This window comes from Crotalus tigris, unplaced genomic scaffold (genome assembly GCF_016545835.1).
Source record: "Crotalus tigris isolate CLP2741 ecotype Arizona unplaced genomic scaffold, ASM1654583v1 scf7180000023724.639413, whole genome shotgun sequence".
Classification (NCBI taxonomy): Eukaryota; Metazoa; Chordata; class Lepidosauria; order Squamata; family Viperidae; genus Crotalus; species Crotalus tigris.
The window spans coordinates 99284-124971 of record NW_024100142.1 but is presented as its reverse complement, the minus strand read 5'-3'; the positions used below and the strand labels follow the sequence as shown (position 1 = coordinate 124971).

At 43.2% G+C, this 25688-nt stretch overlaps 1 protein-coding gene across 6 annotated transcripts; it reads right to left on the bottom strand.

Annotated features, from left to right (window-relative positions):
• Nucleotides 1-689: 689 nt before the first annotated feature.
• IFI35 (interferon induced protein 35) lies at nt 690-25688 on the bottom strand. Of its 6 annotated transcripts, none has more exons than XM_039321275.1 (10): nt 24484-25688; nt 23292-23347; nt 21990-22118; nt 21527-21685; nt 20405-20512; nt 12298-12451; nt 11269-11378; nt 3789-3981; nt 2652-2758; nt 690-1277 (listed from the first exon to the last, which is right to left on the bottom strand). In XM_039321275.1, the coding sequence occupies exons 3-10, from the start codon at nt 22029-22031 to the stop codon at nt 1089-1091; spliced, it is 1062 nt and encodes a 353-aa protein (XP_039177209.1). In that variant the 5' UTR covers nt 22032-22118; nt 23292-23347; nt 24484-25688; the 3' UTR covers nt 690-1088. The 6 variants fall into 6 exon arrangements, 5 of the variants coding, with proteins under 5 accessions (XP_039177209.1, XP_039177205.1, XP_039177206.1 ...); XR_005553939.1 differs by lacking the exon at nt 23292-23347 and adding an exon at nt 3291-3373 and having other exon boundaries at nt 1245-1277; XM_039321271.1 differs by lacking the exon at nt 23292-23347.

The window sequence follows — 25688 nt, the reverse complement described above, 5'->3', positions numbered from 1 at the left end:
GGTTTTCCTAGGACAGGGGTCTTCAAACTTGGCCATTTTCTGACTTGTGGACTTCAACTCCCAGAATTCCTCAGCCAGCGTGCCTGGCTAAGGAATTCTGGGAACTGAAGTCTACAAGTCATAAAAGGGCCAAGTTGGAAGACCCCTGCCCTGGGATATCTGGATCCTCATTTGCATTTGCTGAAGGCTTATTATGCTAAGGTTCAACAGATGCAAAGAGAAAATGGGAAAAGCAAAGCGAGTTTCCTGTCATGTACTTTAGCTCCATCAAACCCTTAAAAAAAAAAAGAATAGTTAGGTAAATATTAGATATCTAAAATTTCTGTGCACCAAGATTCAGTCAAAAAAGTCAGTCATGTGGGTATAAAGCCCTGCATTTTATGCATCACAAATTCCACATGTCCAATCCATGTAAAATGGGTGGAGTTTTGATTACATGATTGTGGATGCCATCTTGACGTTTTGAACACATCTGCAGACATTCCTGCCCAGATTCATCCAGGCAACTTCAATTTGCGGGGTTTCTAGTGTTGAATTACAAATAGCCAATATTATATTCCTCCCTGGCCATGGAACTTTATTGATACTTTAGGTTATTGTACTGGTTTCATATATATGTACAGCTATATATATATTCCAATTATTTTACTTAGAGTCCTGCTCCCTTTGCATAAAGATTACACAAATTCTTTGTGAACAGCATGTCTTTATTTTTATTTTCTGAACATTTTTCTTGTTGAATGCATTCTGCACAAAAATACAATTTAGCAGGTACTTCAATGCCATGCAGTAAAATTACTGAAGGAACAAACAACAAAACAGACCAAATCATGCATAGTTCAGACATGAAAGATAGATATCATTGTGGCAGAAAATCTTTCAATTTATTATGTAAACTACAAAATGGATTTATCCCCCCCCCATTCCCTAATGATACCAGTTCATCAGTTTCTATCTCATTCCACTAATCCTCAGTTCAAGCAATCAAAATTTCATCCCTCTTCCCTGAGATATAAGCATGTTCCATGTGCTTCTTTTCAGCTGTATCAGAACTGAAATAACATCTGTTCTAGCTTTGGCATGCAGAATCAGTCCTCCTCCTCAAAAACAGCTACTGCATAATGTCCAGCTGGAATGTACACAGCAGTTTCTACCTCTCCTCCACCCTTGCTTTGCTTCTGGAAATGGATCTCCAGAGCTTCACACATCAGCTCCCTCCCTAAGACATCTGGAATCTCTGTCAGCAGGACGGTACGAGCGCAGAAAGAAGGATGGAGCTGAGGTGGAGAGAAAAAATGGAGGTTGGTGAACAAGTGCAACAGTTAAAGATAAATATAAAGCCAAGAACAAGTTGTTAAAACAAAAACAAGATTCAAAAGATTTTGGTTTATGGATTGGCTTGTCACTGTCCTCTCCTTTACATTGTTTTTTTTTTTTTATATGAGAGGTTGAATATCCAATTCATATGCATGACAGGCCCATTCTACAGTATTTCTAATGGATCACAGAATGTCTTTTAAATTCTTCAACTAGCATCACTATGGAAAGATACCTATCACATTTGCATTACACAATTAAATGTATGGGTCTTATGGAATCATTTTTGCTCAACTTTAGAAAAGAATTTTAAGCTGAGCTAAGGGAAACCTTTTCTTCTCCTTTATATACCATTTTCTGTGGAATTATTGCTGCTATAATGTATCTGAATTTTGGTGTTGAGAAGGAAAATCTCTCTCAAATTAGGGCCAGAGATGGCTATTGTTTAGGGCAGAGTTTCAGTTGTGAAGTTGCACCTGCTTTCTTGTAGCTTTTGACCCTTTTGACTCTAGAGAAACTCATGCCCCCAAAGTTGATGTGGCTCCCAGAAATATTCAAACATTTGATGCCAGGTTTTAATTTTTACAATGAGAGAGAAAGAAAATGATTCAATATATGACTGGCAAGTAATCTTGTGAAGGCTATATATTTTGAATTAAAGTTAAACATAAATGAAACTAAATTTCCTTCTGCCCCACCCATTACTTTTGGAAAACAGTTACCCTCATCACTGTAACTTTTGGATGGGGGAGCATAGTTTGCTTTGTTGTTGTTGTTAATTGCAAAGTCGTGTCCGACCCATCGCGACCCCATGGACACTTTCCTCCAGGCCTTCCTATCCTCTACTATCTTCTGGAGTCCATTTAAGTTCTCACCTAGTGCTTCAGTGACTCCATCCAGCCATCTCATTCTCTGTCGTCCCCTTCTTCTATTGCCCTCAATCTTTCCCGGCATTAGGCCCTTCTCCAGTGAGTCCTTCCTTCTCATTAGGTGGCCAAAGTATTTGAATTTCAACTTCAGGATCTGGCCTTCTAAAGAACAGTCAGGGTTGATCTCCTCTAGGACTGACCGGTTTGATCACCTTGTAGTCCAGGGGACTCACAGGAGTCTTCTCCAGCACCATAGTTCAAAGGCGCTCAGCCTTTCTTATGGTCCAACTTTCAAAGCCATACATTGCAACTGGGAAAACCATGGCCTTGACTATATGTACTTTTGTTGGCAGGGTGATGTCTCTGCTTTTTAGTATGCTTTCTAGATTTGCATAGCTTTCTTCCCCAGAAGCTTGCTTTAGGAGAGGAGAATGCAGTGTGTCTCTGTCAATGTTTTCCCCTCACCTGTAAATCTGCAATTTCCCCATGTAAGCAATGTGATGCCTTGATCTGATGGGTCACCTTTCCAAGCGGCACCTGGAACAGCCCTTTTTCAACAATCCGCTGAGCCACTATAAGAGAGGAAAAAGCCTGTGTTTGAAATCTGTAACAGGACCTGTTCCCCATATATTTGTACTGGTGCAAGACGAAGCACATTCTACAGATAACAAAGCACAATGCTGCTGGGTTTATTTCAGTTTTGTGCCCACCTCTTTCCACTTAGAAGGAAAATAAATCTGCTTGCATGGAGAAGTAAAGCAGAAAGAAAAATGGAAAAACATGCTAAAAAAACCTAAATGCTTATGGGATGTTCAAACAAAAATGCTGAAATTAAAAAGGTTTCAAGAATTACTAAACATTGTAATGTTAAAAAAAAAGATAAAATTAGAAATACTCCAGTTCAACTGTCTCATGAAGAAGATCAACCAAACAAATTTTTAAAAGTATTAAACTTAAGAGACATTGAATAAGATGGAGTGTAGTGAGCAAGGGAAAAGTTAATAAAATACAAGGAATGAGATTTAAAGTGAGGAAATGGAAGTCATTCTCATACTAAACAATACAACACTGCAGAACTACATGTAGTCCTTGTTTAGCAATTACCTTGTTTAATGACCATTCAAAATTACTATGGTGGTGAAAAAGTAATTTTATCACCAGGTCCTGCATTTAAAACTAAAGAAGCTCTGTAAAGAAAAGGAAAACTGAAGTAAGATCATAAGCACAGTGGTGGTTTCACTTACGACAAAGCTGCCAGTGATCGCTAAACAAAGACTATGTGTAATTACTATAGGATAATGCAGGGGCTGCAGTACCAGTGATTGTTTAAAAAAAGGGTTATGATAAAGATACAGAGAGAATCTATTGATGGCTCAAGACTCCGAAGCTAGAAAATTTCCTGTTCCACGCTCTAACCAAGAGTGGAACAGGATCTTACAATTCTCAATCTGCCCTTGTGTGCTTCATTGGAAGTGTCTTAGGAGAATCATTGTTAAATCCAGGAGATGATATAAGCATGAGACTCTCAGTTTGTGGAAGGAATATTACTCTCCCCAAGACACATGATGCACATAATCTCCCTTTTATCATATTTTCTCTTACCTCCATCATCCACAAAAGTCAGCACTATATTATCTGAATTTGTGAGTTGTTCCCAATGATCCACTTCACCCCCTTGGTTCTTCCGTTTGCTGAAAAACAGAGCTAGCTTGTCGTAGAGCTGGTCTTTGGGTACAGAGAAGGCAGACAATCCAGATAATAGCACTTGCTGGGAACTCTGCTTCAGGGAGATCTGCTGGGGACAGAAGGGGAAAAGTGTTGAGAAAGTAGAATTGTAACAATAGTATAGCATTATTATTATTGTTGTTGTTGTTGTTGGTCACACAGTCTACCAGATGTTCAGACTGGCTTTAATATTTTTGTCTACCTATCAAGTTCTTTCTAAGGACCTGGGATAGGCAGATCCGGATGTTTGATAATGTTACAGATATCATCACAGGATGTAAGCTGTTCCAAGTAAAGTTGCCTTTTGTTGATTGACTGATGGTGAATTTGTCAATGCTGATTATGTTTGCCATTTGTTTTGTTATTGTTGTTGTTATTGTCTGTTGCACAGTCAGCCAGATTTTCAGACTGGATTTGGCATTTTTGTCTACCTATCGAGTTCTTTCCAAGGACCTGGGATAGGCAGATCTGGATGTTTGATGGTGTTACAGATATCGTTGCAGGCTGTAACCTGTTCCGAGTAAAGCTGCCTTTCACAACTGGCTGATGATGAATTTGTCAATGCTGATGGTGTTCAAGTGGTACTTCAGTTGTTTTGGGATTGCACCCAAGGCATCTATTACTATTGGTACTAACTTTACTTGCTTTTGCCACCGTCTTTATATCTGTAAGTCTTTCTATTTGGTTATTGTTTCCAGTTCTTTCTCTTCTATTCTGCTGCCTCCATATACTGCAATGTCCACAGTTCAGACTTTTTTTGTCTTTCTTCTCGACAATTGTTAAGTCTGGGGTGTTAAGTGGCAGGTGCCTGTCTAAAGTCCCAGAGCAATTTAGCTTCTTTATTTTCTATGACTTTCTCTATTTTATGGCCCATCAGTTCTTGTTTGCAAATGATATTTCTTGCAGATCTTGCAATGCACCATTGTTGCTACTTTGTCATACTGCTGCTTACAGTCGGTCTGGGTGACCATCTTGCAGCAGCTTACCATTCTTCAGCTTCCTTACATAAACGGCACTTACTGTCTTTTGCTTTCTTCTCACTTCTGGCTTTGTATGGATCTATTCTTAAGGCTTGTGCAGCCAGAATTTGTCCCTCAGTCTCTTTCTTCAACTTTCCTGCTCTTAGCTATTGTCAGGTCTTGTTATCATTTGCTTTCCCTGCTATTTTATTTATGTACTGGCCATGTAGTGTTTTATTATGATTATTATTATGATGATGATTGTTGAGTCCGTCGCGAAATGGTAAGACACGAGAAGCAGTTGTAGTTCTCAGGAAACCTTTATTCTTCAGTTCAGCTTACATTGGAATGTGGCGGCAACGCCCAAACTCTCGGCCTCCTTTTATAGGCCTTTCCCGGGTCAATCTGCTACTTTTGGCGCGCCAGCACCCGCTCATGCGCACACGTACTGGCGACAGCCTGTCTGGTCCCGGGCAGCTTGCACCTGCCCAGGACCGCCTGCAATGCCCCGAGCCTGCTTGCAAGGCTCAGGACATAACACCCCTTTCCCCCGGGCTAAAACTACGACCAATGCCATAATAATACACAACCCACTCTTAGTACAATGCTCTGCTCCCCCAATGTTCGGAATTCCCCCCGTTTCCATTGCCTTAGTGTTTCTACTCTTCTACTGGCTCTGTTTAGCCAATAATGCTTTGTAATCCTCTAAGTACTTAGAAGATTTCCTTGCTCTCTGTGACCTCCTAAGCTCTGGGTGTCTGACAGGTACCCCCTGACTGAGGGGTGATGTGTGCCTGTTCCCCTTGTTATGCCTTGGTGACTCCCAAGGACTGTGCTCCAATGCCTGGCCTGCTTGCTTGCCCACCGGGCTCGTCAGGCCAGGGCTTCTTCCAGTGTATGACCTGGTTGTCCCGCCTAGCTGTAGGCTCTCTGGCCCTTCTAAGTGACTGTCACTGTTGGGCATTTCTGTAGAACCTCCTAGGTCCGTCCAAGACCTGTCAGGAGGCTGTCTATCCCCTGAATCCCGTTCTGTGTCCGGGCTTGTGTGGGTTTCAGTACTGTCCCAAAACTCAGTTGTCCCCTGAGTGTAGTCAGAGGTGTTGTAGTCGGGATTTGGTTCCTCGACCACCTCCCTGTGTGTTTGCCCCCTTCTAGTACTAGTGATAAGGTCAGGCCAACTATGAGGAGTGTGTGCCAGCTCTCTTGCGGGGTATGGTTTATTGGGATGCTCCCGGGTATCCTCCCTGACTGGAGTACTGAGTGGTGCGGGCGAGTAGTGATTGTGCCCCCGGGGTAACTCCCTGGCTGGAGTAGGCGTGAATGCCTGATAACTGGTTAAGCTCCTAGAATTCCTGTTTGGAGCACTCGCGGAATTTTGGGATGGGCCGTTTGTGGCTCCCTCATTGGTAAAGGGCAGCATTCCATGCCCCTCCCTTTGCCCAAAGGGCTCCCCCTCCCCCCCTGGAAAAGACCCAGGAGTCTCAGCGGGAAGGTCCCGTCTAGGGCGAAGTTGGTCAATGTGCCGACGCAGGACACGACCGTTGTCCAGGGATACCTCGTAGGATAGAGGACCTGTGACCCTGGATATAGATGCGGGGACCCATGTATGACCAGGCCCGTAATTATGAGTCCAAACCGGGGCACCCACAAGTAGTTGCCTAGGTGCCCTGGGGTGTGAGACAGAAGGAGGCAGTCTGTCCGGATGCAACTGGTCAAGCTTGGTAGTCAGTTTGCGCCCCCAACGAAGTTCAGCTGGGCTTCTCCCTGTAGAAGTGGACGGTGTGGTGCGATAAGAAAGGAGGAAGTCAGCCAACCTGTGATGCCAGTCCCGTAGGTGAGCCTCTTCAAGGCGTCCTTGGTGATGCGAACCATGCGTTCAGCCATACCGTTGGTGGACGGGTGGAAAGGTGCAGAAGTGGCATGACGAATCATGTTAGCCTGCAAGAAAGCTTGGAATTCGGAGGAAGTGAATTGAGGGCCGTTGTCAGACACAATGACGTCTGGGAGCCCGTGTGCAGCAAAAATCCCCCTCAGTACCTGAATAGTCTTTGCAGTGGTGGTGGAAGAGACAGGTACAACCTCAAGCCATTTTGAATGGCTGTCAACGAGGACCAAGAAGAATTGACCCTGAAAGGGCCCAGCGTAGTCAATGTGCACCCTAGACCATGGAGACTGTGTTTCCTCCCATCTATGCACAGGAGCTTGGGGCATTTCAGGGTGTGAGCGTTGACAAAGGCGGCAAGCATGCACCTTAGCTTCTATGTCTTTGTATACACCTGGCCACAAGTGGCTGCGTGCAAGAGCCTTCATTCGTACAATGCCAGGATGACCCTCGTGGAGGGAATCTAAGACCCTAGTCCTCATTGAGGTGGGAATGACAACTCTGCTTCCCCAAAGCAGACAACCCTGAGAGGTGGACAACTCGTTCCTTTTAGACCAGAAACTCTGAAACTCAGGACTAGGACAGTGCTCAGGCCATCCAGACAAAACCCAAGAAAGGACATGTGAAAGTGTGTGATCTGTGCCTGATTCAGCGGCTACATCCCTGGCATTCAGGGGGGACTCGGGCAAGGCTTGAATGGAGAGAATATGGATGGCTGGCGCGGGGTCAGCCTCTATTACCGGCAGGGGTAATCTACTGAGGCCATCAGCATGGCCCATTTCCTTCCCAGGCTTGTGAAGTAGGGAAAAATCATATGCAGACAAAAAGATAGACCACCTGAGCATCCTGGGGGAGATGATATGGGGAGTTTGTTTACGTGTGGTAAACAGTCCCAACAAAGGCTTATGGTCAGTGAAGACCGTGAAATGCCTACCATATAAAAAATCATGGAATTTTTTAATTCCAGCAACAACAGCTAAGGCCTCCCTGTCTATTTGAGCATAGTTGCGCTCAGCTGAAGACAATGTCCTGGAGTAATATGCAACAGGAACCTGAGTTCCATCAGCCCTGAGGTGGCTCAGTACAGCACCCACCCCATAAGGGGAAGCATCACAAGCGATGCACACAGGAAGGGACTCATTGAAGTGAGCAAGTACACTGTTAGAAGTGAGCAAGGCCTTGACCTCATTGAAACTAGCCTCATGTGTTTGTGACCACTGCCACACTGCCTGTTTATCTAATAGCCTGTGAAGAGGCTCAGCTACACTAGCCTTGTGTGGAAGAAAGGAATTGTAGAAATTCAGAAGGCCCAGAAAAGTCTGTAGTTCGGCCTTAGACTTTGGCCTAGGGGCTTGCATAATGGCTTTTAGTTTGGATTCAGCAGGATGAATCCCAGCAGCATCAATTTTGAACCCCAGAAACTCAGTAGAAGGCACCCCAATTTTACATTTATCCTTCTTGAGTTTGAGTCCCGTTTTCCTGAACCTTAATAGGACAGCCCTTAGCCTTTCAGCTAGAATGTGTGTGGAGTCTCCTGCAATTAAGACATCATCAAAATAGGGGCAAACCCCTGGTATACCCCGTAGTGTGTTTTCCATTACGCTTTGGAAAATCCCAGGAGCGACATTTACTCCAAATTGAAGTCTCTTTACCTTGAAAGCCCCTCTGTAGGTCACAATAGTCTGAGCTATAGCAACGTCATCATCAACAGGCAGCTGTTGATATGCTTGAGCTAGATCAAGCTTTGCAAAAACGCGCCCCCCCCTTGAGGAAGTCCAGGATATGACTGACCACAGGAACAGGATAGGCATGTTGCTGCAATGCCTTATTTAGAGTGCATTTGTAATCAGCACAGATGCGAATGTCCCCATTTGCCTTAAGAGGCGTGACAATGGGGGTCTCCCATGGACTGGAGTCAACTGGTTCTAGAATTCCTTGTTGGATCAGTTTATCCAATTCAGTGTCAATTTTACTCTTTAAAGCAAAAGGGACCCTTCTTGCTTTAATTCTAATGGGAGTGACCATGGGGTCTACCTTTAACGACACAGGGGGTCTTTTGAATGTGCCCAGCTGGGGGCTGAAAACGTTTGCAAATTCTTTGCAGACTTCCTGTAGGTCGAGTGTTTGTAGGCTGTTGAGCCCTGTGACGTGTATCCCCAAGGCCTCAAACCACTCGAGTCCTATGAGACTCGTTCGTTCACCCTCTACTACTAGTAGGTATAGTGGACCCTCAAAATCCTTATACTGTACGTTAAGGGTGGCCTCCCCCTTAACACACACTCTGGAGTTTTGAAAATCCGTTAGCACAATGTCAGAAGGCCTCAACTTGGCCTGGGTTCCGCTGCCGGAACAAATCTTCCTAAATGTGTGCATAGAAATGATCGAAAGTGCAGACCCCGTGTCCAGTTCCATAGTTAATGGAACCCCTTGTAGCTTCACCTTAAGTGACAGCTTTTTCTTAATGGGCTTGTGTGTGCCTGTCCTGTAGATGCTTCTTCGCGAAGCGCAAAACCCCACCCTATTCTGGCTGGGGACCCTGGTACCTTTCAGGCGCAATTCTTCCTGAGGTTGTACCTTCTGACGGCCCAGGCACACAGCTGCAATGTGTCCTTGTTTTCCGCACGCCCGGCAGATAGCGGAGCGGAACTTGCAGTCGGCTCTCTTGTGGCGACCTCCACAACCGATGCACTTGGGGAGAGATGAAGAGCTTCCTCTTGATTTTCCTTCCTTTGTGGAGTGGAGACGGTCCACTTCCTCGTCCGGATCCTCCTCGGAGTTTCTTTGGACTTCTTCCTGGTGCACGGACGCAGCATCTGGACTGTTTCTGATCAGCCGCATGTTCTTGATGGCGCCGCCCGCTGCTTCTTCTGCGGTGACCTCTCTCAAGGCATCTTGGAAAGACAAGTCCTCCTTGGCGAAAAGTCTCTGTTGCAACTCTCGATGCCTTAGCCCGCATACAAACCGGTCCCTCAGTCGTTCCTCGAGGTCCTTGAACTCGCAATGTTTGCCGGCTTTCCTCAGTGCGACGATGTACTCCTTGGCCGATTCTCCGGGTCGTTGATCCCTCTGCTCGAAGGTGTGGCGCCACGCGATGACGGACATCTTAGGCTGGAAGTGCTCCTTCAGTAACTTCTTTAGATCTGCGTAGCTGACAGACTCTAAAGGAACAGGTGCTGCGAGATTCTCAGCGATTTCGAATGCGTCTTGACCGCAAACGCACAGCAAGGTGGCAGCCTTCAAGCTCTCTTCCCTCACCTGGTTCACTTTGAAGTAGTTTTCCACCCTGGCTACGTAGGACTCCCACCTCTCTGGATGTGAGACGTCGACTTCCGAAAGCCTTCCAATCTTTGCCATTTCGAATCAGGAAGGGTCTATCAGCCAGCCTACCCCCGAATGCGCACTGGATTGGTGGGTAGCTGCCGAGTCAACGCCGTTCCTGCCGCTCCGGACTCACTCGGGTAAGCTTACACCTTTTCTTCTTCGATGTAAGGCAATCCCACCTTCATCGCCAGTGTTGAGTCCGTCGTGAAATGGTAAGACACGAGAAGCAGTTGTAGTTCTCAGGAAACCTTTATTCTTCAGTTCAGCTTACATTGGAATATGGCGGCAACGCCCAAACTCTCGGCCTCCTTTTATAGGCCTTTCCCGGGTCAATCTGCTATTTTTGGCGCGCCAGCACCCGCGCATGCACACACGTACTGGCGACAGCCTGTCTGGTCCCGGGCAGCTTGCACCTGCCTGGAACCGCCTGCAATGCCCCGAGCCTGCTTGCAAGGCTCAGGACATAACAATGATGATGATGATGATTATTATCATCATCATCATCGTCGCTGTTGTTTTGTGTTGCCTTAATAGGGATTTTTTACAGCTTAAGAAAACAAAAATAAAAATAAATGTAACTGGTTATAGAAGAATGTAAAGCAAGGGAATAACTTTTCTGCAGAATGACATTTTCGAACAGTGATAGCTGCTCATTTAAGAAAGTGCAATGTGGAATGAAGCATACAATTCAGTTTTCAGTCTAAAGTTTCATTTGATTTGACTCCCTGCATCCTTGAAAGATGGGCAGCCCCAAGTGAAACAGCAGATGCAGAAAAAAAGATAAGAATGGATTTTCAGTGTTGGACCAAGGCTTGAATGCTCAGTGCCTTGGCTTTCTCCATAAATAATACATGGAAAATAAGTTACCAAAAATTAAAATTCAAACAAGTTATGCAAGTGATAAGGAAAGTATATCTTTGCAGTTTGAAAATTCAAGGGGAACATTTTTGCTTTATTTATTTTTTAACTGCTAGCTGTCTTTTTTTCAAACACCTACATTTCACCATGTGATTAGATGTACCTGCTAACTTCCCTCTTCAACTCATTTATTACGGGACTCATTTATTATAACTCATTTATTTATTATGGGATGAGAAGACAATGAGAAAACAGTATTAGTTGTAGTTAGAGTGCCTTTCTACATTAAACCCTCCAATGCATGCATTCCTCCATGATCAAAGGCTACAGAACTCACCTTTAAGAATGAGGGCAGCAACAATGTCATAGCTTCAGCCTTCACGTGGACATAGCTCCATTCATCTAGCTGAATGCAATGCTGTCCCATTTGGATGACCCTCCTGGCAACTGATGGGGAGAAGTCAGGAACGAGACATATTCAAACCAAACCAGTCTCTTCTATCTGCATCTCTTGTGTCAATTCAACAATCCCTACCTAATTTCCTTATTCAGAATTTTTGGACCATCTAATTGCTTGAACGGGTATGGAGGATTTGGGGTTCTTTACCAGTGAATTCAATATAGGATGGAATGAAAAAAATCAATTTCTAAAAAAATACATAATGGTAGTACCAAAAGTACAAAAGAAAGGGCTCATGAAGTTGGAACTTGTGCTTTAAATACATTTTTCTTTGTGGATTCTTTTTTTTTTTTTTAATCTTTGGAAAATACCTGGATCACTGTGCAAGACCAAGCAATGGTGCCCAGGACCTGTAAAGGGGTCACTGCACTGATCAAAATATCCCTCCCAAATTCTCTAACAGCACTCAATCCTAGTTCTTACTGAAATTTGCAGATTGTTTCTGTATTTTAGATAAGATTATTTCCTCTGAATAGGCAATAAGTTGTTTGAATGAAAAGCTACAATGCTCCATTTCTAAAAGCAGGAGAGCTTTTCTTCTTATTATTTTTTGTTTTGGTATAGAGAAATATCACCAGAATAGACACTGGTTGAAATGATACAGATCAGATTAAGAGAGCTATTAAAATCCACGCAATACTTCTCTTTTATTTCTTCCGCTTAATATTTTTCTCCAATTTTAAAAGAATGAGCTTTACTACTTAAGGCTAAATAAAGACTCCATGGCAAAGTAAGTCTGAACTGATAACTCAATTGATCTGAAGTCAACAAAAGTCATGTTGTGCTTACAGTTTTTTAATCCCCCCCCCTCCAAATTAGTTCCTATTCTTTATTTCCACTATGAATCACAACTACATGCTGCTGATAAAAAGAACCAGAATGTCATTTTTGAAGTGTTGTTCCTACCTTCAGGATCCTCAAAAGTGATGAGAGCTGATCCCCCAAGTACAGGGTATCGGATCTGGGGCACAAAAGTCAGCATTTCTGGAAAGCTGTCCATCTTTTCCTTTTCCACATGACCCTTAAACACCATTTCTTTGTTAGGAAGAGCAGCTGGCATCTGGGCAATGCAAAGTTGTATACATTTAATAAAGAATCTTGAGACATTCTCCCCTATGCAATAGATTTACTTGTTCCTTGAGTGCTAGCACACAAATGGGGCGTTGTCTTACCTGAACGCCTTTTCTCAGCATGAAGATGTAGCATCCACCGATTGGGTAATCAAAGCCCTCCTGCTCAGATTTAGACTAAGACCAAACTTTAGCCACGCCTCCCTTGGGCGTTCCTTTCCCAGTTTTGTCGAGGCGAAGCGTTCATAAGGTCCGACACAGTAGCTCCTCCTGAAAGAAAACCTGCCTAGACTAATCGTTAAGGGTGGGTGCGGATGCTACATCTTCATGCTGAGAAAAGGCGTTCAGGTAAGACAACGCCCCATCTCCAGCATGATAGATGTAGCATCCACCGATTGGGACATACCAAAGCCACCCGTGTCCCTGTCGGGAGGGAAGTCTAGGCTTGTGGCTCGAGCATAGAGACTACCTGCTGTAGAACCCTTCTGCCGAAGGATGCGTCTGAGGCAGCGAATTTATCAAGTTTGTAATGCCTTATAAATGTAGAGAGGGAAGCCCAGGTGGCTGCCCTGCAAATTTCCTCAATCGAGGCCTGAGTGGACCAGGCCGCAGATGTAGCAGCGCTACATGTTGAATGAGCTGTTAAGTGAGACGGAACAGGAAGAGACTGAGTCCTGTATGCATGAGAGATGCAGGCTCTAATCCATCTACCAATGGTCGAAGATGATACCTTCAGACCCATGGAAGAAGACTGGAAAGACACAAACAAAGCTTCCGATCTATGAAAGGCACTGTGCAGTGCGGAATGAACTGGACTGGATGATTATATCGTCCAGGTAACATTGTACTCTTACCAGTATCAGTTTAAGGTGTGCCGCTAATACTGCCAGTATCTTTGTGAATACCCGTGGTGCTGAGGATAGACCGAAGGGAAGTGCCCTGTACTGATAGTGTCTGTTTGCATGGCAGAAGCGGAGGAACCGGTGGTGATGCGGTCTGATAGGAACATGAAGGTAGGCCTCTATCAGGTCTATGGAGGAGAGATAATCTCCCCTCCTGACACTGGCTAGAATGGACTTGAGGGACTGCATTTTGAACTTCCTATAGATTAGGAAGCGATTGAGTCCCTTTCGATCTAATATCGCTCTCCATCCCCCCGAGGCCTTGGGAACCACGAAGAGGATGGGGTAGAACCCTCTTCCTCTTTGTTCCAGAGGAACTGGTTCTATGGCTCTTATTTCTAATAAGTGTGTTATTGCTGTGATGACTAGATCAGCCCTGTGTGTGTTTCTTGAAGCGGGGCACTGAACGAAGCGGTCTGGTGGAATGGACCTTAGTTCTAGGGCTAGACCGAATCTTATGATCTCTCTTATCCAGGTATTGTTTGTGGTGAGCTCCCAAGCGTCGCTGAACAGGGTTAAGCGTCCGCCTATGGGAGGGTCCAATCTGGCGTCACTTAGACCTTCTGAATGGACGGCCTCCCGCCCCCCTGAAGGGGCGCTTGGTCTGGAAATGACCCCTGGCTCCTGAATTCTGGCGGTCCTGTTGGCGATCCTGTCTGGGGGAAAAGGATCGGGAATCTCTGGGCCAATCCCAGGACTGCTCTGATCGAAAGGGCTGCCACCATTCCCAAGAACTTCCGGCCCTGAAGGACTGCCTGCGAAATTCTTGTTGAGGTCTCTTATCCATCTTCTTGGACGGATGAGCTAAGGTCTTTCTCTTATCCTTCCCCTCAACCAGGTATGGCTCTTGGATCTGGCCAAATAAATTTTTACCACCGTAGATGTCTGTAGAAAGACGCCACCTTGACTTTAGGTCCGCCCTCCACTATTTGAGCCACAGGAATCTGCGGGAAAGAACTGTGGCCACAATAGATCTGGCCGAAAATTTGGTGGAGTTGAGGGAAGCATCTGACATGTATTCCGCCGCAGCTACTAGTTTACCTAGAGTCTGTTGCGCGGGTACCTGGTCCGGAGGAATTAACGCCTGTAGTTCCCGGAGCCACATGATAGAAGTTCTCGCGAAAAAGGACAAGAATGAAGATGCCCTGATGGCCCAGGCAGAGGCCTGGTGAGCCCTGCGGAGAGAAAACTCCAAACGTTTGTCCTCGCCTTGAGATGCTCGGCCATATCTCCAGGAACCGTGGCTGTGGAGAACAAGGATGTTAAGGGAGCGTCCACTGTGGGAACCTCTAGAAGGGAAGAGAATGTAGAAGGTACATTATACAATCTCTTTTCCATGCTGCTTGAGAAGGTAGAGTGGCCAATGAGTTCCACTCTTTTTCCACCGTCTCATGGAAAACAGCTGGGCAAGGAACATGTTTTTCCTCTACAACCCTTCTAGCAAATAAAGCATTTGACTCTTGTGTAGCCGAGGTGGATGGCTTGGTTTCCTGCTCCAAGACCAAGTTGGCCGTTGTGCAGACTTTTAACAAAAGAGATTTGAATAGGTTTGGATCAAAAAGCCCCGATGTTGGGGTTGGATCCGGAGTTACCTCCTCATCCTCAGACATAGGCCCTTCAGTTGTTTCCAGGTCAACAGATTCAGTTTCCCCAATCTGAGATGAAGTCTCAGAAATACCTGAACCCGCTGACTGGAGACCTCCAGTGCAGTCTGCGGGCAAGGGTGGAGAAGGTGAAATCTGTGAGGGACCAGCTGCCAAGGAAGAAGACATAAATTGATTAAAGGCCTGATGCATAAAACTCTGGAACTGTTGAGCCCATAAGGATCGCTCAGCTGCAGGCACACCAGCAGCAGTGGCCTCAGGTGTCTGCGTAATAATGTTAGCATGTGAAGTGGAAGACCCCGGAAGAGGGGATGAAGGAATAGGTTAGATAGGGGCAGATAGACTGACCTGTTCAGTTCCCCCTTGAGGAGACCATGCCCTGGGGGCTTGATGGCACCAGTGAGGGCTCATAAGGTGAGCTGCCCAGAGAAACAGGGGGAACCACTTCGACTTCTCTGGACTTCTCTCTCTTTGTGCCTTGGAGAATTCTTTCTCCAGTGCCTGGTGTCTCCTCGAGGCCTCTCGCTCAGCGGTCTTGGGGGGGTTCTTTGGTTAATAAATGCTTGGTTTTAGCTTTTCTCTCCCCCCCCCCGTGTTTGGATCAGAGGATCTGCGTTTTGATTGGATGGGGGGAACATCAGAACCCTGCAAAGCCTGAGGAGATAGGAGAAGCCCTGGGGTGGGGGTAACTACGCAGATCAAGTTGTCCGGGAGGGAGGCTTCCCGTGCCCTAAGACAACTACAATGGCAAACAGCCAGAACAGCTGCCTAAAACTGTCTGCTGGGCCCTGCCGGCACAGTGCCGGGAGCTAAATAGAACAGGTCAGGAACCCCACAATTGAAGTTAAAAGGTTTTATTTATTTATTTATTTATTATTTTTACAAATCTCTGAGAAGCAATGCGTCGAAAAAACAGCAGCTAAACCCCCAAGAGGACCCAATGCAGTGAGTCACTAACGCTAGGCCTGTTCAAAATGATGGCCGCCAGTCTTCCTGGCGCCTAAAAATGGCCTCTCCCCTTAGTCAGAGCTGTGAGACAGCTTCTCCGGTCTCGTCTTTGAAGTCCCCTTGCAGGCAGGCAAAAAGACGGAGGGAGTCTTACACACACTTCTTCCCCCCCCCACAGCTACAAGGCACCACAAACACTTGCGATTCTGCAGCGCACGGGAGTCTCTGTGCGATCCTGGATGGAGCCTCGTGGCCACGAGGCAAGAGATAAGCTCTGGTAACCGGCTGAAATTTTCCAGAATGCTGGCAATAAAACTGTCTTCAGGCGCAAGGGAAGCCTCCCTCGGTGCCTGAACCGCTGCTCTGAGCTGAAGCCGCCGCAGCGGCAGGGCTCCGACGATCCACGAGGCCAATTAGGCCCTCTGGAAAACAAACCTGCAAAGTTGCTAATTCACTATCTCTTAGCAAAAAAACAAAAATTATGTAAAGAGTAAACTACAAGAAACTATACTAATAATCCTACTGCTACCCTATTTAAACTAACAATTGCTGAGGAGCTAACAAAACTGTGTCCTCTCTGAGCATAGACTAAGACAAAACTGGGAAAGGAACGTCCAAGGGAGGCGTGGCTAAAGTTTGGTCTTAGTCTAAATCTGAGCAGGAGGGCTTCGATTACCCAATCGGTGGATGCTACATCTATCATGCTGGAGAATGGGACTCAAGACACAAAAGTAATTCACCAAATGTTTTAGCCTCCTGTGTTGGTTTATAAGGCAGAAAATGTGACTGATATACGTGTCAAGTCCCAATAAATGGTTAATGGGATGACTTCATCGATAGATATTAGATTTCTATACTTGAGATTTTTTTAAGGAAACAATGATATAAAATAGTAATATACTAAATACAGCAACCCCTTCATGGATTATTGCTTTGTCATGGCGAAGGGGCTTGTGTAACTCAATGAAGCTATGAGCTATGCCGTGCAGGGCTACCCAAGACAGACAGGTCATAGCAGAGAGTTCTGACAAAATGTGATCCGCTAGAGAAGGAAATGGCAACCCACTCCAGTATCTTTGCCATGGACAGTACTAAAAGGCAAAAAGATATGATGCTGGAAGATGAGCTCCTCAGGTCGGAAGGTGTCCAATATGCTACTGGGGAAGAGCAGAGGGCTAGTACTAGTAGTGCCAGAAACAGTGAAGCGACTGGGCCAAAGCCGAAAGGATGCTCAGCTGTGGATGCATCTGGTGGTGAAAGGAAAGTCTGATGCTGTAAAGGTGTTTTCTCCATAGGAACCTGGAATGTAAGATCCATGAATCAAGGCAAACTGGACGTGGTCAAACAAGAGATGACAAGACTGAACATCGACATCTTAGAAATCAGTGAATTAAAATGGACAGGAATTTAATTCAGAGGACCATCAGGTATACTACTGCAGGAAAGAATCCCTCAGAAGAAATGGAGTAGCCTTCATAGTCAATAAAAGAATAGGACAAGCAATATTGGGATACAATGCCCAAAATGACAGATGATCTCAGTGCGAATCCAAGGAAAACCATTCAATATCACAGTAATCCAAATCTATGCCCCAACCACTAGTGCTGAAGAGGATGAAATTGATCAGTTCTATGAAGCCCTACAGCACCTTATAGAATCAACACCAAAAAATGATGTCCTTATCATCATGGGGGATTGGAATGCTAAAGTAGGAAGCCAAAAGATAACCAGAATAACAGGCAAGTTTGGCCTTGGAGTACAAAATGAAGCACGGCACAGGCTGATAGAATTTTGTCAAGAGAATACAATGGTCACAGAAAACACTCTTTTCCAACAACCCAAGAGACAGCTCTACAGATGGATGTCACCAGATGGTCAACACAGAAATCAGACTGACTATGTGTTCTGCAGCCAAAGATGGAGAAGCTCTATACAGTCAGTAAAAACAAGACCAGGAGCTGACTGTGGCTCAGATCATGAGCTTCTCATTGCAAAATTTAGGCTTAAATTGAAGAAAGTGGGAAAAAACACTAGGCCACTCAGGTATGAACTAAATCATATCCCTGTTGAATATACAGTAGAGGTGACAAATAGATTTAAGAATTATATCTGATAGACAGAGTGCCTGAAGAACTATGTACGGAAGTTTGCAACATTGTACAAGAGGTAGCAACTAAAACCATCCCAAAGAAAAAGAAATGCAAGAAAGCAAAATGGCTGTCCGAGGAAGCTTTGCAAATAGCTGAGGAAAGAAGGGAAGCGAAAGGCAAGGGAGAAAGAGAAAGATACACCCAACTGAATGCAGAATTCCAGAGAATAGCTAGAACAGATAAGAATGCCCTCTTAAATTAACAGTGCAAAGAAATAGAAGAGAACAATAGAATAGGGAGAACCAGAGATCTCTTCAAGAAAATTGGAGATATGAAGGGAACGTTTCATGCAAAGATGGGCATGATAAAGGACCAAAATGGCAGGGACCTAACAGAGGCAGAAGAGGCAAAATTACACAGAAGAACTATATAAGAACGAGGTCTGCATCCCTGATAACCACGATGGGGTGGTCACTGACCTCTAGCCAGACATCCTAGAATGTGAAGTTAAATGGGCCTTAGGAAAGCTGAGCAACAACAAAGCTAGTGAGGTGACAGTATTCCAGCTGAGCTATTCAAAATCTTAAAAGACGATGCAGTAAAAGTGCTACACTCAATTTGCCAGCAGCAACTCAACAGTGGCCACAGGATTGGAAAAAGTCAGTTTACTTCCAATTCCAAAGAAAGGCAATGCCAAAGAATGTTCAAACTAATGCATCATTGCACTCATTTCATATGCAAGTAAAGTTATGCTTAAAATCCTACAAGCTAGACTCCAGCAGTATGTGGATCGAGAACTTCCAGAAGTACAGGCAGGATTTCGAAGAGGAAGAGGAACTAGAGATCAAATTGCCAACATATGCTGGATCATGGAGAAAGCTAGGGAGTTTCAGAAAAACATTTACTTCTCCTTCATTGACTATGCTAAAGCCTTTGATTGTGTAGATCACAACAAATTGTGGCAAGTTCTTAAAGAGATGAGAGTACCAGACCATCTTATTTGTCTCTTGAGAAACCTATATGCAGATCAAGAAGCAACAGTGAGAACTGGACACGGAACCACAGATTGGTTCCAAATTGGGAAAGGAGTCAGGCAAGACTATATTTTGTTACCCTGCTTATTTAACTTATATGCAGAGCACATCATGAGAAAGGCAGGGCTAGATGAATCAAAGGTTGGAATTAAGATTGCTGGGAGAAATATCAACAACCTAAGATATGCAGATGATACCACTCTAATGGCAGAAAGTGAAAAGGAACTAAAGGGTCTCTTGATGCAGGTGAAGAAGGAGAGTTCAAAAGTTGGCTTGAAACTCAACATCAAGAAAACCAAGATAATGGTATCCAGCCCTCTCAATTCCTAGCAAATAGATGGGGAAGAAATTGAGGTAGTGACACATTTTATCTTCCTGGGCGCCAAGATCATCACAGATGGGGACTGCAGCCAAGAAATTAAAAGACGCTTGCTCCTGGGGAGGAAAGCTATGGCAAATCTAGACAGCATACTAAAAAGCAGAGACATCACCCTGCCAACAAAAGTACATATAGTCAAGGCCATGGTTTTCCCAGTTGCAATGTATGGCTGTGAAAATTAGACCATAAGAAAAGCTGAGCGCCTTTGAACTATGGTGCTGGAGAAGACTCCTGTGAGTCCCCTGGACTACAAGGTGATCAAACCGGTCAGTCCTAGAGGAGATCAACCCTGACTGCTCTTTAGAAGGCCAGATCCTGAAGTTGAAACTCAAATACTTTGGCCACCTAATGGGAAGGAAGGACTCACTGGAGAAGAGCCTAATGCTGGGAAAGATTGAGGGCAATAGAAAAAGGGGATGACAGAGAATGAGGTGGCTGGATGGAGTCACTGAAGCAGTAGGTGTGAACTTAAATGGACTCCAGAAGATGGTAGAGAACAGGAAGGCCTGGAGGAACGTTGTCCATGGGGTCGCGATGGGTTGGACACGACTTCGCAACTAACAACAACAAAATATAGCAAGTATAGATGAGAAAGTTTATAATTATTTGTAGACTCACTGTGCAAGAGGGGGAATTTACGAGATTGATTTGAGACATATTTCTCAACATTCAGCCAGGGTGGGGTTGATTCTATTTAATGTTGATTTTATTTATGTTGTGGACATTTTTATTATTACTTTCTTTTTGGTCTTGTCTTTAATTTTTGTCTTTCTTTTTATTATCTTTGTAGTTGTTTATTTTATATGTAACATCTTATCTTTGAGATAAATACAAAAATGTAATAGAAAAAAAAGTGATTTGGAGAATTCTTCCAAATGGAGAAATCTGAAAAAAGAATTCTGGCTGAGGTTTTGAATAATTTGTATAGCTTTGGGCAAAATCTTGCCTATAGGAATTTAAATAAAATAATATGTTTTTGCAGATACCTTAAGAATTTCTTCCTGGGCTGCATGGAGCTGTTTCAATTCATATTCCAATGCCTGTTTTTCTTGCATTAGCTGGGTTGAATCCTTCTTTCCCAACTGAAGCATTTTCTGCAGAGAAGGTAGACCACTAAATCAGAACAAGTGACACTTCTTTGCCACTGGATGGCAGTCCAAAGATACACTACTGTTTTCTCTGAGAAAACAGACTACAATCTATCAACTTCTATAGCTACAGCATTGAAGTTGGTCTCTCCAGAGCTTCATCTTGTGACCAGAGGCCTGAGCTAGGGAATCTGTCAGGAACAATTTTGGAGATAATAGAATGTGGGAAACAATGGCTGTATTTGCTTCATACTTTGAACTACAAATTAACGAAGTACATTTTAATTAAGTGTATTTTGCAAATTTAACTGTGTCCTTTATTGGCTTACTGGGTCCTGTGAACCTAAAAAACGGGGTTGAGCAAGCCATGATTAAACACAGACTGGCATAGTTATTTGGAATATGAAGGTGGATCGTGCTTTTCTGTTATTAAACAGAAGATGGTACATCTTCCCTGCTACAGGGCTGCAAAGTTTCATTTCTACATCAGAAATTATGACTTCTGATATATTCCAACTGGAATGTCTAGTTGCCATTAGTGGCATGGCATGGATTTTACCCAACTGTCTGCAAGCAAAAGCTTGCAATATGCATTGGCAATAACTGGGGGGAATTCTAATTTGTGCCAAAGTTCTTAAGAAAAATTCTAGAGATGAGAAGATCAAGGTCTTAGAAATCTCCACCTCAAATTTATTCATCCAGTGGCTGCAAGAAGAATTTTTTTGTAAAATAAGGAACAATGTAAGGCTTAACTGAAACAATATAAGCATATAAATTATAACATCTAACTTCTTTCAGGCATTGTCAAAATGTTTCTTTTAAATTAAAAACGTACAGAGTCTATTTTTAAAATGTGGCACACTAGAGCTACTATAGTGGGCCTCATGTTCACATCCTGGAGATTTCTATAGGCAATCAGAAGCAATATAACAATGCAGTCAACATGTTCTTCCATTAAAAGTTTAAAATCAAAATTTACAGGAAGGTAAATATATAATTGTGGATTTAAAATGGTCAGACCTGGAAGGAGCCTTCCTGGGCCTTGGCTTCATTTTCAGCTTCAAGAAGATTTTGACTAAGAAGCTCATATTCTTCTTTGAATTTGGCCAGGTCCTGCTCACTTGCCCTTATGTTTGCCTCCAAGGATAAGCAATCTCCTTCAAAGGTTTTCCATATATCCTAAAGTTGAAAAGACAATCAAATGGCAATGAGAAATTTTCTCTCATGCTTAAACGGTGATAAAGTTAATTTAAGTGGACGGCTAAAGAGAATCTATTAAGAACAACACTATATTCCTGGTTCAACAAGAGGAATCAAACATGGAATATTAATGATGAGGCATGTCTAGTGAACCTCAATTGTTACCAAGCACTCAGACTTGACCTATAGGTAGGAGTGTAGATGAGGGTTTCCGAGGAATGACTGATTACCCACATATTTCATTTAAACCACTAAAGATAATCCTCTTCTCTAAATAAAATACCTGGCACCTCTTAATCTCATTCAAGATTTGGTCCATTGTCATCTTCCAAGGTCCACCTGCAGCAAAAATGTCACTAGCCAAGTGGATGAAGGACTCCTGTGGACCAAAAGAAGCTTCACAGCCTTCTTCCTACAAAGAAAATGTGAAGATGACCACAAAGGAATGGGCAAGAGAGCTGAGGGGAAGGGAGAATTCTCCTCATATGGAAGCATAAGAAAATTTAAAAGGATGGGGAAAATAGTCATTGATACTTTAAAAGCCTTCTTTTCTAATAAATAAAGAGTAAGCATTCTATAAGCCAATTCTACTATGAATAATTTATAGTGAAGGCTGTTTCCATCTCTCATGGTCATAAAGGAAACAAACAAACAAATAAACAAACAAAAACCCCAATTCTTGTTTTCAAACACGATCACTGAATGTTTTTACGACAATTGTTACCAAACACATCATTATTTACAAATCTTTTGCATACTTCCATATAAGAATACAAGAAGCTGTAGAGTACCAGGGTTTAAAGGAGGAATTAGAAAGTATTTGGAAGTTAAAGGCCAAAGTGCTGCCAGTGCTGGTAGGAGCATTGAGGTTTGTGACTCCTGAGCTGGAATGGCTGCAACAGATCCCAGGAACAACATCAGAGCTCTCTCTCCAGAAGAATAACATGCTAGGAACAATTAAGATACAGTTTTGTGCAGAACACTCAAACTCCGAGGCCTCTGGGAGAGGACCCAACATTGAGGAATTCCCTTCTCACACCTAGGGGTGGTATATGTCTTTCTAGCATAGATTGGATAGATAGATAGATAGATAGATAGATAGATAGATAGATAGATAGATAGATAGATAGACAGACAGACAGACAGACAGACAGACAGACAGAGATGTAGGTAGGTAGATAGTAGATAGCTAAATATAAATGTTTCAGGGACAAGATTTTCTGGCTGTCCTGTGTTCCTTTCACCAAAACCTAAAAAACAAGTAAGGTTGCCAGCAGGGTTTCCTAAAAAATAACCCAAGATCTTGTACTCAGATATATCCCGATCCGATTCTACACAAACAAACACACACACACATACACACACACACCTTTTTAAAATGTGTTTTTGCATTGGGTTTCTGTACTACTTTTATCTATTTAAGGACACATTAATAAAACTATTGGAAAAAAGATGTGATTTAGCTCATCCAATTATTGCGTGAATCCATTCGCAGAGATTTGTAATGCATGGCCATTAAATTCCTGGAAAGTGCAAGCCAAGTGAGTTGTGGTTTAATCAGCAATTTAAATTTAATTATTTTTACCTATTTATCAGGGTTGGAACAGGAAATCCTAAAATGAGATTTCAGGCTCAATAAATCTAGATTCAACACAAAAACCACAGATGACAAAAATATAATAAATTCGTTTAAATTATTTTACTTATTTAATACATACAGTATAATGTAAGATATAGAAAACTTTAAAAACAGTTCTTAGAAGTTTAAAATAAAAAATCTAGAAATTCAGACAGGGAGTGAAAAACCTAAATCTGAGTTAAAAACCCAGCACTGGCAACTCTGAGCCCAACAGTTAATAAAGAAAGAGTCTATTAATTGCTGTCCTGCAATTCTAATAATCCAAGCCATGCAGGCTAGGTAAAAATGAGCATTAAACCCCCCCCCCCCCAGATTAGCAAGCTTTTTGGCCTGGAATACTGTTCCACTTCATCCTTGCCTTGGGCAAGAGAAGAGAGGAGGTCCCAACCCAAATGTGAACCTCCCTCCCTCCCTCATAAGAAAGGTTCCAGGGCCTTGTGAACTGGTATCCTGACGATCACACCACAATCAAGCCAGTGCTGGAGGATGAAACGAATAAAGGAGAATATTTATAGCTTGGGTTTGAGGGGCTCTTTGTGCTGTCTGAGCTTGGTTGTTTTCTTGCCGACTTTTCATTATCTAAACTAAGTAATATATTCAGTGTTAGCACTGATGATGTTACCTACTTTGAGTAATGAAACTGTGAAACTTTGAGTAATGAGGCTCAAGATGTCTGGAGATTCTGATGCATCCAGGTCATGGTTGTCTCAAAAGTATTTTTTAAAAAGGCAATTGGACATTCTGTGTTTTTTCCTTGAAAGCATTTCACTTCTCATCCAAGAAGCGAAGCGAACTGAAGAAGCTTCTTTGGTGAGAAGCGAAACGAAAAAAACAAAGAAAGTCCAGTCGCCTTTTGAATAGCACTTCTGTGACAATTAGCTCAGGCAGCATCAAGGAGCGCCCCCTCCCCCTCCCCAGGACTAAACTGCTTACAGCATCTTTCTTTTCCAATCTCTCTGACCTAAGAATAAGAGCACCCCACTTTTCGAGAGGCTTATCATGACTGGAGGAGAGATTAATACTGTCGCGGTCACGGAACGCAATTTGTCATTAAAAGGAAACCGTGATTTTTGTAAATCTTCGCAACTTTTAGGGAAGAAGGGGAACGACTTGATAGTGCCCGTCCCAAACGCTTTACCTTCAAAATTCGTGGTGCTCTCTTGTCGAAGCTCGCTTCTACTTTCGATTTCCAGGACCTTCGACTTTCTCCCATCAGCCCCGTCTTTTGGGCAAGGTTCCCAGCTGATCGGGAAAGGAGAAGGGTTTTACAGAACTTTTCCAAAGCTATCTTTGTTCCTCAGCCCTGCGGGCTTTAATCAAAACCCTCTAAGTCAAATTCTACTTCGGAAGGATCCGAAAATCTACCTAGTTCGGGCTGAATAGACAATTTATATGCGTGCGCCTTCCGGAAAACCCTACTTCTCGCCCAGCGTCGGAACTGTATGTTAAGTTTCAGGAAACGGATGCTGAATCTCGATTTGTTTGGGTAGTTGGCCAAGTAGTGCTTTCTTGTTCTTTTATTATTTGCCACCCAGGCGACTTTTGGGGGGCGTACAATATTAAAAGCAATAAAATCATGAAAAATGGGTAATTCTAATCTTGTACATAAAACAAAAAAGCAACATGTAGGTCTAGTCATTGTTACTCAAGTGTGACAGGAATTGGAATTCAACTCGTTTTAAGAATTTGTGATAGAAAAATTAAAGCTACAAACTCTCCCATTTTTACTTTACTTTATCTGCTTTCTTCTTCTGTTGCAAACTAATTCTCCATTTCCTTCTGCTTTTTTGCCCCATGTGTAAACTAGATCAACTTCAGGCTAATGCATAAGTCAAGCATGGCTTTCAGCTGCCAATGTATCTTTAATCCTATCCCAGAAAACAATGAAAAGCCCTTACTTAAAAAAAAGTTACTTGGAGTGCCACTCAAAAAAAACCAAATAATTTCTGCTCCTTTTTAGTATCTCATTTTACTCCAACCAGCAAATTTGTACCAATCAATACTGAAAATAAACCCCAAGAAGAGATAATACTGAGATAAACCCCAAGAAGAGCGTAGTATAAGTAATAATCACATGCACATTATCATTTCCCATTAATGTATTCCCCATTCCGTTATGTTGCATCTAGGATACTGTTCAACACTGGAGATTTATTTTTCTGTGTCTATTCAATCTGACAGTCAGTTTATAGGTCTTCAGAATTCACTTAATCATAATTAGGAGACAGATCTCAAATTTGTCCCAACACATACTGTAATCAGACCACTCTTTGTGTATTCTTCTACTCTTTACCGTACTTTGACAACATATTTCACTAGCCTGCTGAATACTACCAGATCTGG

Excerpts from the sequence above, each read along its gene's own strand:
- IFI35 (XM_039321271.1), bottom strand. The coding sequence starts at position 24,558 with ATGGGAGAAAGTCGAAGGTCCTGGAAATCGAAAGTAGAAGCGAGCTTC. Across the intron at positions 20,513-21,526 it reads CCCAGGAAGGCTCCTTCCAG|AAAATGCTTCAGTTGGGAAA; the intron begins GTCTGACCATTT and ends CCTTCTCTGCAG. Across the intron at positions 11,379-12,297 it reads CACTTTTGAGGATCCTGAAG|TTGCCAGGAGGGTCATCCAA; the intron begins GTAGGAACAACA and ends TCTCCCCATCAG.